Below are 19,169 nucleotides of genomic sequence, written 5' to 3'. Positions count from 1 at the left end.
GCTGAACTATTATGAACTGGATGATCAGATAAAAAGTTATAAATACATTTTGAACCAGGAAGTAAATCTTATCATTGGACTGGTTCATTTATTTTCAATGGGTAATTTACTTTTATTTCAGTTTATTTTTATTCTTAATTACTTTATGTATGTTAAGAAAACAACTATAATTTGTAGGATATGGATTAAAATGAAAGAATTCTGAATTAAAATGTATTGGAAAAGAGAAATAAAACTCGGAAAAAGATTTTTTTCTGACTTGTTTCACCTTGTATTATAAAACAAATGGTATAGATTATAAGGTACAAAGTCTGAAAGGTATTCATTTGATAGCAAACAATTCATACCATATAAAATGGCTCAGAACTTAATGGTTTGTCAATTCTGTGAAACTTCAAATGAACCAAAATATAAATGTGTAAATTGTGATTTAATTCTGTGTGAGGGATGTAAAATCAAAATTCATACAAAAATAAAGAAAACTGAAGTTCACCAGGTGCTTGATCTTAAAGAATTCAGTAACTTGGGAGCAAGTGAAACTATTCGTAATTTAGACCTGAAAGATATTCAATGTTCAATTCACAATGCTGAACAATGCATTATTTACTGTGAAGATTGTAAAGTGTTGCTTTGTGCAGTTTGTCTACTAGAAACCCATAGAACTCATAATCTGACAAAAACCCATGAAGTGTATCAAAGGAAAGTAAAAGAACTGCAAGAGTTGGATGACAAAATTCACCAGGAACTGCCTTTTTATGTTGACCTTGAAAAAGAACTGAAAAAGATTAAAACTGTGGAAAATGACCAATACAATGAAATAAAAATAAGGGTCTTGAAAAAGGAAAGTGAACTGAAAGAAATCATCACTAAACAAAAAGAAAATCTCATCACAGAGTTAGACAAGCTGTGGAAGCCCAGGGAGGAAGAAATGTCAAGACAGTTGAAGGATACTGCGGGAAAATGTGACACCCTTACAAGAAATAAAGCTCAAATTGAAGAGACCTTCCAATCCCACAATGCAACAGCTATTTTTACAGCTTTGGATAAACTGGACAATAATTTACCTACAAGACCAGTGAATACAATATCAGAACAAAAATTATTATTTTCAGAAACAAAAATTATCGATGAAAACAAAGAAGCGTTTGGTTCTATATTAACCATTCCAGTGTTCAAGGGCACTGAAACATTTACTTCTGAGGGGAACATCTGGAAGATTGAAACTTTTGCAGATAATTCAAATATTTTGTGTTTTACAGAAGAATCAACCATCAGTTCTTTTAAACTTAAGACTTCAAAATGTGAAACTACAAGTGTATCAGGGGTTGATAAAGTAGATATTGTTGACATGACAAAAGCACAGGGTAATAAATTATTATTCACTGTTTTTGCATCTTCAGAAATCAAATCCCTATCAACTTTTACACCATACAGTAAGATAGAAACATTAACATCTATCTCACCACTTTATGCCAGAGGAATTCATGCAACTAACAATACTTTCATTGGATTTAAGGAGGCTGGACCATCTTTTCCACTTCGAGAGGACAGTAGAAGAGGAATACTTGTGTATGACTATAACTGTAGACACATGAGAACATATGAGTATGACACAGACAATCAGAGATTATTTTCTTTACCAGATGCAATCACAACAAATATAAATGAGGACATCTGTGTAATTGATAAGACAAATAATAACCCATGGGAAGGTAGGGTGGTTGTCCTTGGAAAATATGGGAACCTAAAATGGACATACAATGGTCCTCCTAGCATAAATTCTAAAACAAAATTCTTTCCTTTGGACCTTGTAACCACTTCCAAAGGTTTAATATTAGTCTCGGACAAGGAAAGAAATACTGTTCACATGTTATCTATGGAAGGTTGTCTAGTCAGTAGTCTGAATGAAAGTCATGGTATTAAGAGACCATTATGTCTGAATATAAATCAAGATGGCCACTTACAAATAGGGTGCTCTAGTTTTGGAACAAAAGATGGGCTTGGTAAATTACACACAGTAGATATTTCTTTGTAAAAACAAATCAAGAGGCATCCTTCCAGCATGTGAAAGTCCTTTTAAGCATTCTATAGTAAAAAATACAGCCTCAAATAAACACTCGCTCACTAAGTGCTTTATTAACTACTTATCACCTACTACATGTATGACATTTGCAACATTTACCAAAAATCACCCTTGAAATTATATCAATTAAGAAAGTCTTAACTTTGGTCCGAATTCATACAGCTGATCTATATAGTTATCAAAAGGTACCAGGATTATAATTTAGTACGCCAGAAGCGCGTTTCGTCTCCATAAGACTCATCAGTGACGCTCATATCAAAATACTTATAAAGCCAAACAAATACAAAGTTGAAACTATTTTATTCCTCTGTTCAAATTTATATCCCCCTCAATTTTATTGGAAGATGGGAATGATTAAGGTAACATGAAGAAACAAGAATGTGTCCCTAGTACACAGATGCCCCACTTGCATTATCATTTTCTTTATTCAGTAGACTGTGAAATTGGGGTCAAATCTCTAATTTGGCATTAAAATGAGAAAGATCATATCATAGGGAACATGTTTACTAACTTTCAAGCTGATTGGACTTCAACTTCATCAAAAACTACCATCAACAAAAACTTTAACCTGAAGTGGGACAGACGGATGGACAGACAGAAGAAAGGATGCACAGACCAGAAAACATGACGCCCCTCTACTATCATCGGTGGGGCAAAATCATAGAGGGGCATTAAAACCATCTCAGATTTGGCAGTTATATTTTTTTTCAATAGGAAATCCTCACATATTTATAGAATTGGGAGTATTGATGGTTTCTTAGTAATCAAACCAACCAGAAACTTATATGAAAGCTTACAGGAATAATGTAACCAGATTATATTTGTGGGTAATTTTTTCATTTGTAAGATAATTTGTTGTTTTAAATTTTTTGATTTTCAAACATTGTTTATTTATTTATATATATGAAAGAATATCAACTATATTCACTTTTATTTCACCTAAGCTGTGTATAATTTACATATGAAAACTTAGGTTTATACAGTACTTACTCGTATTCAATTTAGTTGAAAGATTTTTTTGTTTTGCCATTTATTAAAATTTTTTCTTATGATTATTTGTTCAAAACATGTTGTTTCCTTGAATGTAGGCGAGATGTTCATCAGTTATGACTTTGAAAGTAGATCTCTTGGAATTGTTCATGTCATTATTCTGGACCCTACTTAATCATGTTAATCAAGTCTATGATTTTATTCCAAGCACCTCAGAGGTAGTTCGAGGCTGAGTGTTCCTGTGGTTGGACACTCCTTTTTCAGACGATCATTGCATTTGAATTGGGACATATAGTTGGAACATCCCCCTTTATCCTGCGTTGGGAACAACCCCCCTCCCTTTTGAAAATGGCTGGATCAGCCCTGCAACTATAAGGAAGAAGTGATAAGGACTTAGTTTAAGGTGGTACCTAACACTACAGGGAGATAACTCTGTAAAATCACCTAAACGTTTTAATCACGTTGTGTTGTTAAGGTAATATTTAAGTTTCTCATTACAATGATCAAAATATTTGAGCGACCGACTTTTAAATGTCATAATGTATCCTTTGATCGTGAGTTGACATGTGTGATGCACAGACCAAAAACATTATGCACCCTTTCCATCTTGTGTCAAAATATAAATATTCAACTTATCTGTTTACAATGCAAACATCAGATAGAGAGTTATAAATATTAATCCAATTATTATCATGTGGTTTAGGTAGTAAGAACAAAGTCTAAAAAGATATACTTTGTATGATAGCATTCTATAAATATTGCATAAAAATGGCTCAGAACTTCATGGTTTGTCAATTCTGTGAAACTTCAAATGAACCAAAATATAAATGTGTAAATTGTGATTTAATTCTGTGTGAGGGATGTAAAATCAAAATTCATACAAAAATAAAGAAAACTGAAGTTCACCAGGTGCTTGATCTTAAAGAATTCAGTAACTTGGGAGCAAGTGAAACTATTCGTCATTTAGACCTGAAAGATATTCAATGTTCGTTTCACAATGATGAACAATGCATTATTTACTGCGAGGATTGTAAGGTATTGCTTTGTGCGGTTTGTCTACTAGAGTCCCATAGAACTCATAATCTGACAAAAATTGTTGAAGTATATCATAGGAGAGTAAAAGAACTTTAAGAGGTGGATGACAAAATTAACCAAGAATTGCCTTTTTATGTTGACCTTGAAAAAGTACTGAAACAGATTAAATCTATGGAAAATGCACCAGTACGATGAAATAAAAAAAAGAATTTTGAAAAAGGAAAGTGAACTTAAAGAAATCATTACTAAACAAAGAGAGAATCTAATCACAGAGTTAGACAAGCTGTGGAAGCCGAGGGAAGAAGAAATATCAACACAGTTGAAGGAAACTGCAGAAAAAAGTGACGCCCTTACAAGAAACAAAGCTCAAATTGAAGTGACCTTCCAATCCCACAATGCAACAGCTATTTTTACAGCATCTAGTAAACTAGACAATGATTTGCCTACAAGACCAGTTAAAACAATATCTGATAAAAAAACAGTATTTTCAGAAACAAAAATTATTGATGATAACAAAGAAGCGTTTGGTTCTATATTAACCATTCCAGAGTTCAAGGTCACTGAAACATTTACGTCTGAGGAGAACATCTGGAAGATTGAAACTTTTGCAGATAATTCAAATATTTTGTGTCTTTTAGGAGAATCAACCATCAAGTCATTTAGACTTAAGAATTCAAAATGTGAAACTACAAGTGTATCAGGGGTTGATAAAGTAGATATTGTTGACATGACAAAAGCAAAAAACAATATATTACTATTCACAGTTCCTTTATCATCAGAAATTAAATGCCTACAAACTTTTACACCAGACAGTAAGATAGAAATCTTAACATCTATCTCACCTCTTTATGCCAGAGGAATTCATGCAACAAACAAAAATATTCTAATAGGATTTAGAGATAATGGTCAACTGTTTCCACTAAACGAAGAAAGTAGAAGAGGAATACTTGTATATGACTATAACTGTAGACATATGAGAACATATGAGTATGATACAAACAATCAGAGATTATTTACATTACCAGATGCAATCACAACTAATATAAATGGAGACATATGTGTTTTAGATATAACAAATAATAAACCTTGGGAAGGTAGGGTCGTTGTCCTTGGAAAATATGGGAACCCAAAATGGACATACAATGGTCCTCCTAGCATAAATTCTAAAACAAAATTCCTTCCTTTGGACATTGTAACCACTTCCAAAGGTTTAATTTTAGTCTCAGACAGGAACAGCAATGCTGTCCACATGCTATCTATGGAAGGTTGTCTAGTCACTTGTCTCAATGAAAGTCATGGTATTAAGAAACCCATATGTCTGAATATAAATCAAGATGGTCAGTTACAAATTGGATGTTCTGGTAGAGGAACAAAAGATGGGATAAGTAAATTACACACAGTAGATATTTCTTTTTAAAAACAATTCAAAAGGCATTCATCCAACATGTGAAAGTTCCTTTTAAGGGGGCTCGTGGGTATAAACCCATTTTTGGTTTAAATATAAGATTTGCTATTTTTTTCTTCAATAAATGAACTTTATCATATACTTATTAGAAAAAATAAATAAAAAAAGGGGTCACTGTTTATTTAAGCTCACTATCTGTTTTCGTATAAAGAATGCATTTTTGTTAAGGTACTTTTTTTCTGTTGAACTAATAGGAGAAATAGGGGTTATATCTAAATAAAAAAAGAAATTAATTACAGAAATCACTTAAATTTTACAATTGTTTAGTTGAAGTACAGCTAGCTTATTTGAAAAAAATAATATAAAATATAGGTCACTGATGAGTCAAAAAAGATATTTCAATATTGATGACAAAACTAAAGGCTCTCAAGAGCCTGTTTAGATCACCTGTTACTGTATTTACTGATGTCAGCCATCTTGGTTGGTAGGCGGGGTCATTAGACACTTTTTTAAATAGATACCCTAGTAATGATTGTGGCCAAGTTTGGTTAAATTTGGCCCATAGTTTTAGAAAAGAAGATTTTTGTACAAGTTACAAAAATGATGAAAAGTTGTTCAATATTGACTATAAAGGACAATAACTCCTTAAGGGGTTCTCTGACAATTTTGGTCATGTTGACTTATTTGTAGATCTTACTTTGCTGAACATCATTATTGCTGTTTACAGTTTATCTCTATCTATAATAGTATTCAAGATAATAACCAAAAACTGCAAAATTGCCTTAAAATTACCAATTTTAGGGCAGCAACCCAACAACAGGTTGTAGGATTCATCTGAAAATTTGTGAGGGGATAGATCTTATTCTGATGGACATTCAAATCTTGAAAGATTTGCCCTAAGTGTCTTAGTTTCAAAGATATAAAGCAAAAACTGCATTTTACCACTATGTTCTAATTTTAGCCATGTCGACCATTTTGTTTGGTAGGTGGGGTCATCGGACACATTTTTAGCTCACCTGGCCCAAAGGGCCAAGTGAGCTTTTCCCATCACTTGGCGTCCAGCGTCCGGCGTCGTTAGCTTTTACAAAAATCTTCTCCTCTGAAACTACTGGGCCAAATTAAACCAAACTTGGCCACAATCATCATTGGGGTATCTAGTTTCAAAAATGTGTGGCGTGACCTGGTCAACCAACCAAGATGGCCGCCACGGCTAAAAATAGAACATAGGGGTAAAATGCAGTTTTTGGCTTATAACTCAAAAACCAAAGCATTTAGAGCAAATCTGACATGTGGTATAATTGTTTATCAGGTCAAGATCTATCTGCCCTGAAATTTTCAGATGAATCGGACAACCCAATGTTGGGTTGCAGCCCCTGAATTGGTAATTTTAAGGAAATTTTGCTGTTTTTGGTTATTATTTTGAATATTATTATATATAGAGATAAACTGTAAACAGCAATAATGTTCAGCAAAGTAAGATTTACAAATAAGTCAACATGACCGAAATGGTCAGTTGACCCCTTTAGGAGTTATTGCCCTTTATAGTCAATTTTTAACAATTTTCGTAAATCTTAGTTATCTTTTACAAAAATCTTCTCCTCTGAAACTACTGGAACAAATTAATCCAAACTTGGCAACAATCATCTTTGGGGTTTCTAGTTTTAAAAATGTGTGGTGTTACCCGTTCAACCATCCAAGATGGCCATGGGCTAAAAATAGAACATAGGGGTAAAATGCAGTTTTTTGGCTTATAACTCAAAAACCAAAGCATTTAGAGCAAATCTGACATGGGGTTAAATTGTTTAGCAGATCAATATATATCTGCCCTACAATTTTCAGATGAATCTGACAACCCGTTGTTGGGTTGCTGCCCGTGAATAGGTAATTTTAAGGAAATTTTGCTGTTTTTGGTTATTATCTTGAATATTATTATAGATAAAGATAAACTGTGAACAGCAACAATGTTCAGCAAAGTAAGATTTACAAATAAGTCAACATGACCGAAATGGTCAATTGACCCCCTAAGGAGTTATTTTCCTTTATAGTCAATTTTTAACAATTTTCATAAAATTTGTAAATTTGTATTAACATTTCCACTGATACTACTGGGCCAATTCATTATAGATAAAGATAATTGTAAGCAGCAAGAATGTTTGGTAAAGTAAGATTTACAAACACATCACCATCATCAAAACACAATTATGCATGAATCCATCTGCTTCCTTTGTTTAATATTCACATATACCAAGGTGAGCGACACAGGCTCTTTAGAGCCTCTAGTTTAAACTATATACCACAATTATGATTGTGGCCAAGTTAGTTTAAATTTGGCCCAGTAGTTTCAGAGAAGAAGATTTTTGTACAGGTTACAAAAAATGACGAAAAAGTTGTTAAAATTGACTATAAAGGGCAATAACTCCTAAGGGGTTGACTGACAATTTTGGTCATGTTGACTTATTTACAGGTCTTATTTTGCTGAACATTATTGTTGTCTACAGTTTATCTCTATCTATATTAGTATTCAAGATAATAACCAAAAACTGCAAAATTTCCTTCAAATTACCAATTCAGGGACAGCAACCCAACAACAGGTTGTCCGATTCGTCTGAAAATTTCAGGGCAGATAGATCTTGACCTGATCAACAATGTTACCCATGTCAGATTTGCTCTAAATGCTTTGGTTTTAAAGATATAAGCCAAAATATACATTTTACCCCTGCGTTCTATTTTAAGCCATGGCGGCCATCTTAGTTTGATGGCCAGGTCATCGGACACATTTTTTAAACTAGATACCCCAAGGATGATTGTGGCCAAGTTTGGTTAAATTTGGCCCATTAGTTTCAGAGGAGAAGATTTTTGTAAAAGTTTACGGACGACGGACGCCAAGTGATGAGAAAAGCTCACTTGACCTTTCAGGTCAGGTGAGCTAAAAATGGCATTTTTGCACCAAAGGGAGAACATTTGGAGCTTTTTCAATGATATAAACATTTAATAAGTCATCTGGGGGCAAAACTAATAAATTTTTTTTGGTTTATTTTTGTACCATATCATAAAGTAACAACTAATAGTGTAGATAAAAAATTTGTAATGAAAAAAAATATATTGAAAATTTTGCTGAAATTTTTGTATCCTCAAGCCTCCTTAAGCATTTTACAGTATGGTCGAAAATTCATACAGCTGATCTACATTATTCCTCTGTCCAAATTTATTTAGAGTTTTTAAAAAGATTGAACAATAACTTTACTTGGAAGATGGGCATATGGTAAAATGAAGAAGAAAAAAACCCACTGATTTTGCAGCTTATTTTTTTTAAATAGGAAATTCTAATATATTTATGGGATTGGAAGCCTTAATTGGTGATTTCTTAGTAAACCAACAAACCAGACATTTATATGATAGCTCAAAGGAATACTGTAACCAGATTATATTTGTGGGTATTTTTTTTCATGTCTAACGTACCTCACTAAGATACTTTGCTGTATTCAATTTTTAGATTTTCAAACATTGTTTATTTATTAATATAAAAGAAGATCATAATTTGATGCATTTATATTCAAGTTACTTTTGTTCTCACATTAGTTGTGTATAAATTACACATGAAAATTTTGGTTGACAGTGTTCAATTTAGTTTGCAGATTTGGCATTTTACCATTTATTAAAACTTTTTTCTAATAAATTATGGTTATTTGTTTAAAATATGTAGTTTCCTTGAATGAAGGAGAGATACATCAGTTATGATTTTGAACCTCCCCTCCCATTTTATCCTGGGTTGAGAACCACCTTTTGAAAATGTCTGGATCCACCCCTGCACCTATAAGGAAGAAGTGATAAGAACTTAATTTAAGTCTTTGGTTTGACATTGGCAAGGAACAAACCAAGGACCTACTGCACCCAAACATTACCTAGGTGGTGTACATGTTTCATGAAAGAGTACATTATTAATAAAAGTATAAGAATATTGGAGGAAAAATTATTAATGATGAGAGCTGTTAGAATTGGACTGTTTTCATGTGAATCCTATTCATTGCCTTTTTTTCTGTGGCAGTCATGTCATCAGACATACATAACAGCCCATGTGGATTTTGCTTTTTCCACCTGCCCACAGTGGACAGTCCACCTGTGCCCACTTATGCCATAATCTATTTATTTTTTTTAAATATTAATTATAAATGCTTATCTGCTTTTTTTAAATTGATTCTACTTGCAAGTCTTTTGATTCAACAAAAGAAATTGCATGCCCACTCCGATGGGTGGGCAGAGTAGACAAGCTAGAATTTTTGCCCACCTAGTGCCCATTCCCACTGTTGGTTGGTGGACAAACAAAATCCACTTGAGTTGTAGCGCACCTTTGAAACCTGTCAATCACAGAACTCATCATTTTATTTAGTATTTTAATCATTATTAATTGTTTTGACCCATTTTTTGTAACAGGTAGTTTTTGTAGCTTCATTTTGTACCAATAAACTGTGGCTTCAAAATGAAATAAGTGTTTATTCTTAATTCAAGGTATCCCTAGATACAACTAGAGGCTCTTAAGAGCCTGTGTCGTTCACCTTGGTCTATGTGGATTTAAACAAAGGACACAGATGGATTCATGACAAAATAGTGTTTTGGTGATGGTGATGTGTTTGAAGTTCTTACTTTACTGAACGTTCTTGCTACTTACAATTATCTCTATCTATAATGAACTTTGCCCATTAGTAACAGAGGAAATTATTTTGTAAAAATTTACAAAAGTTACCAAATAAATGAAAATTGTCAAAAATTGACTATAAAGGGCAATAACTCCTTAAGAGGTCAACTGACAATTTTGGTCAAGTTGACTTATTTGTAGATCTTACTTTGCTGAACATTATTGCTGTTTACAGTTTATCTCTATCTATTATAGTATTCAAGATAATAACCAAAAACGGCAAATTTTCTTTAAAAATTACCAATTGGGGGGCAGCAACCCAACAACCGGTTGTCCAATTCATCTGAAAATTTCATGGCAGATAGATATTGACTTGATTAACAATTTTACCCCGTCAGATTTGCACTAAATGCTTTGGTTTCAGAGTTATTTGCCAAAATCTACATTTTACCCCTATGTTCTATTTTTAGCAATGACGGCTATCATGGTTGGCTGGGTCACCCCACACATTTTTAAACTAGATACCCCAATGATGATTGTGGCCAAGTTTAGTTAAATTTGGCCCAGTAGTTTCAAAGGAAAAGATTTTTGTAAAAGTTAACGATGCTGGACGCCAAGTGATGAGAAAAGCTCACTTGGCCCTTTGGGCCAGGTGAGCTAAAAATAGGTCATGATTGATAACACTTAACTTAAAGGTAACTAGAAATTCTATACAAGATGTGATTTTACCAGTTCATCCACTTTGAGATCTTTAGCTTCTCACAGAAATATTAACCTTATTACAATGTACTAGTTGAGACACCTTAATTTTTGATTAATTTAAAAATAGTTATTTGTATATGTTTGAATTACACAAATCATCCTGTAGCTGATGTACCAGTTTCAGTTATCCCCACACATGTCCCCTCTTGTACAAATGACAAATTCAGAAATATTTCTATTCTCAATGGGACATAACCCCTTAACAGTGAGAGAGACAGGTTCCACTTAAACATATTGATCTGATACCTATTCTTACCTGTATTCCCAGGAACAGTAACTCTGAAGATTTGCTTCGTTTCTGATGGACTGGCATAACTTCACATGCAACCTAAAATGCATAAAGAAAATTACAATGAGTTTAAAAATACCATTGAATTATCAACCTTGTTGCTTTTTTTAGATATCTATAATACTGGTGTCCAAATTTTATGCCATATAACTAGGCACTTGCCACCTGCACATTTGACCTCACAACCTGAGTGAATGTTGACACACTAGTGATACTGTAAATGAACTTCTTAGATTACTCAGACACCAGTCTTAAAAAAAAATGTACATGTAGAAAATTTACCCTCCCTCTAACACTTTAAACATGATTTTAGATTTGTACTTGCATGAGCCATGTTTAACACTACTGGTGGTTCACCATTGGTTTTTGTTGTGGAAATTGTTTTGTAAAATATTTGGTTTTCTATGTTGCATTTTTTTTTTTTTTTTTCATCCTTTCATTGATTTGATATTTTTGCAATGGCATACATTGTCGTCAGCTTTTCTTTTGATTTCTGAACTGAATGTCTCTTTGGTATCTTTGGCCTCCATTTTATTATAAAGTTATTCCATGTTTGGTACATATACTTACCGAGTCACCTGTGAGAACATCTTTCCCCAGAACCACTTGGTCCCTTGTGTCTGACAGGAATTTGAACTTAATAACTGTAGATACACCATTCCTGATCCTGATCCAGGTCACAGAGAATGTTGGCTTATGTTGTGATACAGTGATGTTATTCACATCAAATAAACACACAACTGACACCCTATCTGGATATTTTTTCACATGTAATTTTGGTTTAGAGATCTCAACAACAACATCTGAAATATAACTAAGAATATGAACTCAAATAATACCATTGCTTATTTATTAGAATTTGTGAGCTCAAACCATACCATTGGTTATAACTATTTGATAACTTGCCACCTTTTCTGAGATTTCGGAAAGGGGTCTATTGATAAGTTTGAATTCATTTTGAAAATATTTACTCTGTTCTTTGTATTTTAGCAATCCACTTACCCACATCTATAATGTTGAGCCTATTTTCTACTTTCTTTATTATTTTGGCCTAATATTCTGGGTTTTTTTAACCATTACTCTCTATCATATGAACCTGATCCAGTCTCACTTTTTATATTTTTTTCAACTGAAGTTCCATGGATAGTGAAATTTGGGTCAAAATCTAATTTGGCATTAAAATCAGAAAGATCATATCATAGGGAACATGTGTACTAAGTATCAGGTTTATTTGAGGTCAACTACATCAAAAACTACCTTGACCAAAAACTGCATGAAGCAGAGAGACAAACGGACGAACCATGGGACAAACAAACTAATGTATTCATGAATGAACGAATAGACAAATGGAGGTACAGACCAAAAACATAATGCCCCTCTACTATTGTAGGTGGTGCAAGCGTTGAGCTATTTGACAGGTCAATAGTATTCCCATCTATTGGACCTCAGTGAAATATGACAGCTAGCGCCATTGTATGTCACCAAATTTCAAATGCAGCTATGTGATTGTATAATGTTGAGAATACTGCAGGAGTTACAACTTACCATTCTGCCTATAGTATCTACCATGGATTCAGAATATATATGAAGTACACTTGAAACAGTAGGGTTGTGTTTCAGCATTTTATAATTACAGTGAAACCTGACTAAACCAAATCCTGTATAAACTGAAAACCTGTATAAATCAAACATGTTCGTGAGCACCATCATATCAAATTATGTGCTTTGTGAACCTGATAAAACTGAACTTCGGCCAAAACCGAACAAAATCATAAGTTCAAAAGAGGTTTGGTGTAAACAGGTTTCACTGTACTATTATAATAGTTGATTTATCCCCAACATTCAATGTCTGTTGTCTCTTCCAGTATAATAAAACGACTTACTGGATATTCATGGAATAGCAAGTTAATTATACCTTCAGATACAACGATTGCCCCTCGGATATGCCTTGGGGCAATAGTATCTTAGTTGCACCTCAGAGACTCACTATTCCACTCATATCCAGTCAATAAATATCCTGTGTTTTTGCAGTTTTATAACAAATATGTTCATTTGCTTAACTTTAAATTCAATTACATACAGACTCCTAGAAATTCAATTTCACCGAATAGGAGTAACATTTCTCAGTGTCTGAACTTGTCACTGGTCTTTAAAATTTCTAGCATGATAATGGCATTGAGACTTAGAAATCAACCAATCAAAATACTGGATTTGGTTTTTCAAGAACAAATATTGTGCTGACATTACTTACCAACACATTTTTGCAAATGAAGCACATAAACTTGTCCAACTTCACAAACCACATTTATTGCTGAAAAAATAAAAATAAAACTTGTTAAAAACATTGAGAGAATGTGGTAAAATAATGTGAAACTCAATAAGTCTCAGTTCACCAGGTCCCTTTTAAGACAATTTCAATAAGTGGTTTCAATACTTTTTAAAGGTCACAGGTAATTTTAAATCAGATCACAGTCAGGTTGCAAGGTTTTCAGAGAAGCACTTCAGATACATACAATTTATGTAGTACTTTTTCAGCAGAAGTAATAAGATTAATACTAATAGACCTGTGGTATATTCCACCTTATTTTTTTTTTTTGGCTTGCCTAATGTCTAATTTTGCTTTGAAAGGATGATCTGCAGATATTTAACAAACTGACACAATTATCTTCACTTTGTCTAAGAGCTGAGACAACTATAACTACTGATCCAGAAATTTTCATAAGACTAAGTGGGGGCCCACTGACTGCCTGAGAGGGTGCCCGCTCCAGTCACACTTCAGTGATTCCCTATATTAGCAACCAAATTTTCCCCCAACAAGGGGGGCCAGGCCCACCTTAATCCGCCTCTGAGAATCTACATGTCTTTTGATCTATATGCTATCAAAATGTAATGTGTCTGCTATTTTAGTTTGAAGTTGTACATTCATTTGTATGCATATGTATCTGAACAAAAAGGAGATTTGTTTTATACAAGTTGAATAATTTGAAATATCCCATCATTAGTAATTTTGCTGTGATGAATTTCTGGCCATCACTGCTGTACCCCTTTTTTGACATTTTTACCAATTATGTCTGTTTGTTTACATAAATTCTGAAGGCCTGCATTGACTTAAAAGTAAGCTGGTAATGAATAATTAGTGACCTGCAAATCAGTTTAAATGGTTAATTGAAGTAAAACTATGTTTAATCAGAGACATATAATACAATACAATTATTATATGTCTCTGGTTTAATAATTGACGGATAGTGTTTATTCAGACCAAAACGACCCTTTTTCAAAAAATTGGAAAATTGTGATAGTCGAGTTTGGTATATTTTTACCCTGTTGACAGTTGATAGGATTTCAAACTCCTGTGATTCAACAAAATATGCCTGTACCAAGTCAGGAATATGACAGTTCTTGTCCATTCGTTTTGTATGTGTTTTGTCATTTGATTTTGCCTAGTCCTATAATATATGACTTCGCATTATATATTCACTATTTAACGTTTTCATGCTGATATTTTCATTTTTTATTTTTTGTCTAATGCGATTTCACCGGTGTCAACATCAATGACCTGGATAAACTTTTCTTTCTTTTGGATTATTTAAGGAGAAACAATCAATATAACTACCATAATTCAGGTAAGTAATCACTTCTTAACATATTTAAAACATTTACGTGGCTGGTCAAATCAGAATTAAATTTTTTTTCATGCTACGCGTTTTTGGCCAATCGCGATATGACCTCGGGTGGCACATTGATAGTAAAAAGAAAATATCAGAACAGCAAATGTAAATTGTGAATAAAGCCTCCGAGGTCATATGTTATAGGACTAGTTGACACCGGTGAAATTCAAAAACTCTGGTCAACATAAAAATCGAAATTGGGAACAAAACGAATTTTTTCCAAATTATATTCCTCCGTTATTGGAGCACCAGTGCCAAATGGTACTAAAGTGAAGTAATAAGTGATGATCATGAATTAAAAAAATCGGCATCTTTATCAATACTATATTTTCTTAAATAGATATAAAAATTGCATATAGATAACCATATACAGTTTATGTATATAATATGTCCTTAACAGAAAATCTGAAAATTTGATAGCTTCTGTAAATGATCGTCTACATTGCATTTCTGAAAATGGATCAGGATAAGATTGTAACAGTATACATTGCAATTTAGTAAATGTATCAGAAATAGACTGCTATACCCGGCGAGCGAGGCAATCCTCATTCACCGTCTATTATGATTTCAGTCTGTGGTATGTACATTGTAATTTTCATTGGAACAGAAATAGACTGCCATTCTCGGCGAGCGAGGCAATCCTCATTCACCGTCTACTACATTTCAGTCTGGTTTTTTTGTTTTATACATGGATCACAAATATTTTTTGTTTTATACATGGATCAGAAATATTAAAAAGAATATGTGGTATGATTGCCAGTGAGACAACTCTCCATAAGATATCAAATTGACACAGAAATGTACAACTATAGATACGTCTCCTATACCCGGCGAGCGAGGCAATCCTCATTCACCGTCTACCATACCATATTTCAGTCTGTATTTGTAGTATTTACATTCTGAATTTCATTTAAAAATTTCTGTACACTAAAACTACATCTTGTGTGACACTGACATTTAGAGGCACAAAGTGTACAACACTTGCACATGCTGCATTGACACCAATCCAATTCACAACCTTCACAAGATTCTTTTTCAATTTCTTGATTGCTGTCTTCATCAGAAAATACATCTAAAATTTGCTTTCGAATGCATTTCCCGTCTTTATTTTTTACAATATCAGCAATATCTTTGTCAGTTGTCTTGAGGGCAAGAGTAAAGTTGTCATACAAGATCAAACTATATCCCTGTCGACCATCCCTAGCACAACGACCCGCCTCTTGCCAATAGGAAAGAACTGTTTTTGGACAGCCAATATGGACAACTAAGTCTATGTCTGAAATATCCAAACCCATGCCTAGCGCCACGGTAGCAATAACGCACCTGATACGACTAGTTTTTGTCTTGAATTCGTTGATAATTCGGTCTTTCGAATCCTGGTGTGTGCTTTTGTGATACATCTCCAGAAGTACTTGATTACCATCCACAATTCCGTCAACATAAGCCATTTTACCGAGACTATCTTTTAAACAACAAAATATTTCAGATACTGCGTCAATAGATCTGCAGTAAACAATAATTTTTTTCGATTTCTTGCCATTAGTGCGAATATGGTTTATTAACCAGTCTAAGCAAGAATCGTAATCCGTGCTTTCTTTTTTTAAGATTTGTAGATATAGGTTTGGCCTATCTGGTGACTTGTATACAAGATCAGTGTCTTCGTCTAGTAGTTGCAAGTGTTCCATTATGTCCTTTTTAACTTTTTTTGTTGAAGTCCCAGTCAATGCCATCAAAGGAGCTCCAAAGAAGCTTCTTAGCTCGTACAACTGCTGGTAATCTTTTCTGAAATCATCCCCCCATTCGGATATACAATGCGCCTCATCGATTGCAATTAATTTCAAGTGAGTTTGCCACGTAGCTGAGAGGAAGACAGTTTTCCAAAAAGGCTTTAAAACTGATTCAGGCGATGAGAAGACAATTGAATACTTTCCATTGGTTATTTCTGAAAAAATGAATATTTAAATCAAGAAGGTGATTGACCATAAATTACAACCGCGTACAATTGTTGGCCAAAAAAAAGAAGATCTGGTATGAATGCCAATGAGACAACTCTCCATAGAGTCATAGAAATTGACAACTACAGGTCACCATACGACCTTCAACAATGAGCAAAGTCTATACAGCATAGTCAACTATAAAAGTCCGTGTATACTTGTTTATATGTGCAGTGGCGGATCCATTACTTTTTGTAAGGAAAGGGGGTCCGCTGACTGACCTAAGGCTGACTGACCTAAGGCTAACTGACCTAAGTGGCTGCTTCAGTCACGCTTCAGTGGTTCCCCCCTCCCACCGTCGTTTAACTTTAATAAGTATTATGAAATTATAATTGACATAAAAAAAAGTTTTAGTAGAATAGGGGCACAGACCAAAGATGAATGAGATAAATATTTTCAATACAATAAATCGAAAAATGAATTTACATGACGGGAATTTGATCGTATGGCGTTGATTTCTTTATATGTGAATGATCGTGAATATATGATAATAAAAAGTTATAGAATGGATTCCTTTTTTGAAAAGGAAAATTGGCGGCAGTTATATTCTTTTCACACATAATAATTTATAATACCCCCCCCCTCCCCCCCCCCCATTTCTGCCAAATAAAGTTCAATGTACCTGTTACTGTCTGCCTTTCCATTTCACCTATTCCTGTTATTTTAGCACAGCGTATATTCAGTTTATTAAGTCTGCATATTTGGTCATCGATCAGCGAAGTCAATGGAGATATGACTATCGTTATACAATCTTTATCTTCTGACAGCATGGTTGGTATGGCTACACATAAAGTTTTTCCAAATCCAGTTGGAAGTAAGGCTAATACATTTCGTCCTTTCAGCACAGACAAAACAACTTGAAGCTGCTCCACTTTAGCTTCATATTCTATATTGTAACTGGCTTTAACTGATTCAAAATTTGCGTTGATACTTTTGATGTCCATTTCTTTATTTTTGGCGGATTATTATTTTGGCGCCCTTTTCACGTCTGCTTGAAACCACGATGGCTGCATGTGCAAACTGTAACAAAGCGTTTTCCAAAAAAAAAGGAGATAAGGGTTACTTTAGATTTTCGCTAGAGAATTCCCTTACTGGAGATCAGAGTGCCAGAGATTTGCTAACAGATGTTACGGGTGCAACTTTTACCCCTGTTTCCAGCAAACGTTTAGGACAATTTGTGTGTCCAGAATGTTGGACCAGACTTAATGACACTGCAAAATACCAAAATTCCTTGAATGAATTTTGGGGAAGGACATTTTCCGATTCTTATATTAGTCAGAAAAAAAGACACAGTACTGGAATTACAAAGACTTCCCCTATCAAGAAAGCTCGATTTACTAGTACACCATGCCAGGTAATTTGCACTTAATATTGAAAAGTTAATAGTGGTATTTATGAATGACAAGTGATTTTTTTTTCATAAAGTATTCCTTTCTTTATATGACAGATAGAGAGGGGGTGTATATTTTGCTAGTGTATATAATCAATTCAGCCCCGGCTAGTTCATTTGCGTGCGTAATGGTACATTTCGTGGAAAGGGGAACACTTCATTAAAAATGGAAAACCTGTACAACTTTATATTTAATTATCACTGTTTAAATTCAATGCTCAAGATCTTCTTATTGACCTGTTTCTATAGACTTGCAAATAATACCATGCTGCACTATTGTTTTCACATGCGGATTCGGGGTGGGGTGATAAGCAATAACAAATTACAGCTAATTTCCTAATGCATGTGAATGAAGACTTAGTATGAAGGTTAGGCAGCAACATTTGATATTTTTGGGGGTGGGGGGGCTATAGGTTTTTTTTTCTGGACTAACTTTTTTTCGACTTTGGCGAAAAAACAATCTATTTTTTTTGCGACAAGTTGACAACTATTTTTTTCTTTTAATTTTTGCATTACATATAGTGGCAGCTGAGGGTGAAACAAACATTTTTTTTCTCATGTTGAAAACAAATTATTTTTTCTCCAAAAACTGGAAACAAACTTTCATAAAAAATCCAAAAAATTGGAGATATCAATCTTAATTACAAATTTGAGTAAACAATTATACAAACAAAGACAGCAAGCCAACCAAAGTTTTACTCTACAAGCATTAGGAAATTAGCTGTAACGAAAATTCATAATTAGATATTGATACTTAGCTCAAAATGTTTCATTACAGAAAAAAGGAGTCGCAAAGAATCTTTTTTCCAAAAAAGCTTCAAAAAGTACCAAGTGGGAATCTATTATCTCAGCAGTAAAAGCTAGACAATATGGTAGGGCAATAAGAGGTATGTACACCGCAACAAAAGGCAGCAAAAAAT

The 19,169-nt window shown here is 33.7% G+C and overlaps 1 protein-coding gene across 1 annotated transcript in view; it reads right to left on the bottom strand.

The window, feature by feature from the left end:
- LOC134695280 (von Willebrand factor D and EGF domain-containing protein-like) overlaps positions 1–19,169 on the bottom strand; it is a 63,378-nt gene that overhangs the window by 35,739 nt on the left and 8,470 nt on the right. The window contains exons 3-5 of the mRNA XM_063556500.1: positions 13,449–13,508; positions 11,768–12,000; positions 11,165–11,236 (exon numbers count right to left, since the gene is read on the bottom strand). Of these exons, the coding sequence (XP_063412570.1) occupies positions 11,165–11,236; positions 11,768–12,000; positions 13,449–13,508 (365 nt within the window). The remainder of the gene's footprint in view (positions 1–11,164; positions 11,237–11,767; positions 12,001–13,448; positions 13,509–19,169) is intronic.

This window comes from Mytilus trossulus, chromosome 13 (assembly GCF_036588685.1).
Source record: "Mytilus trossulus isolate FHL-02 chromosome 13, PNRI_Mtr1.1.1.hap1, whole genome shotgun sequence".
In the NCBI taxonomy this organism is placed as follows: Eukaryota; Metazoa; Mollusca; class Bivalvia; order Mytilida; family Mytilidae; genus Mytilus; species Mytilus trossulus.
Note: the sequence above shows the minus strand (reverse complement) of the source record. Positions and strands in the feature narration are given on the sequence as shown.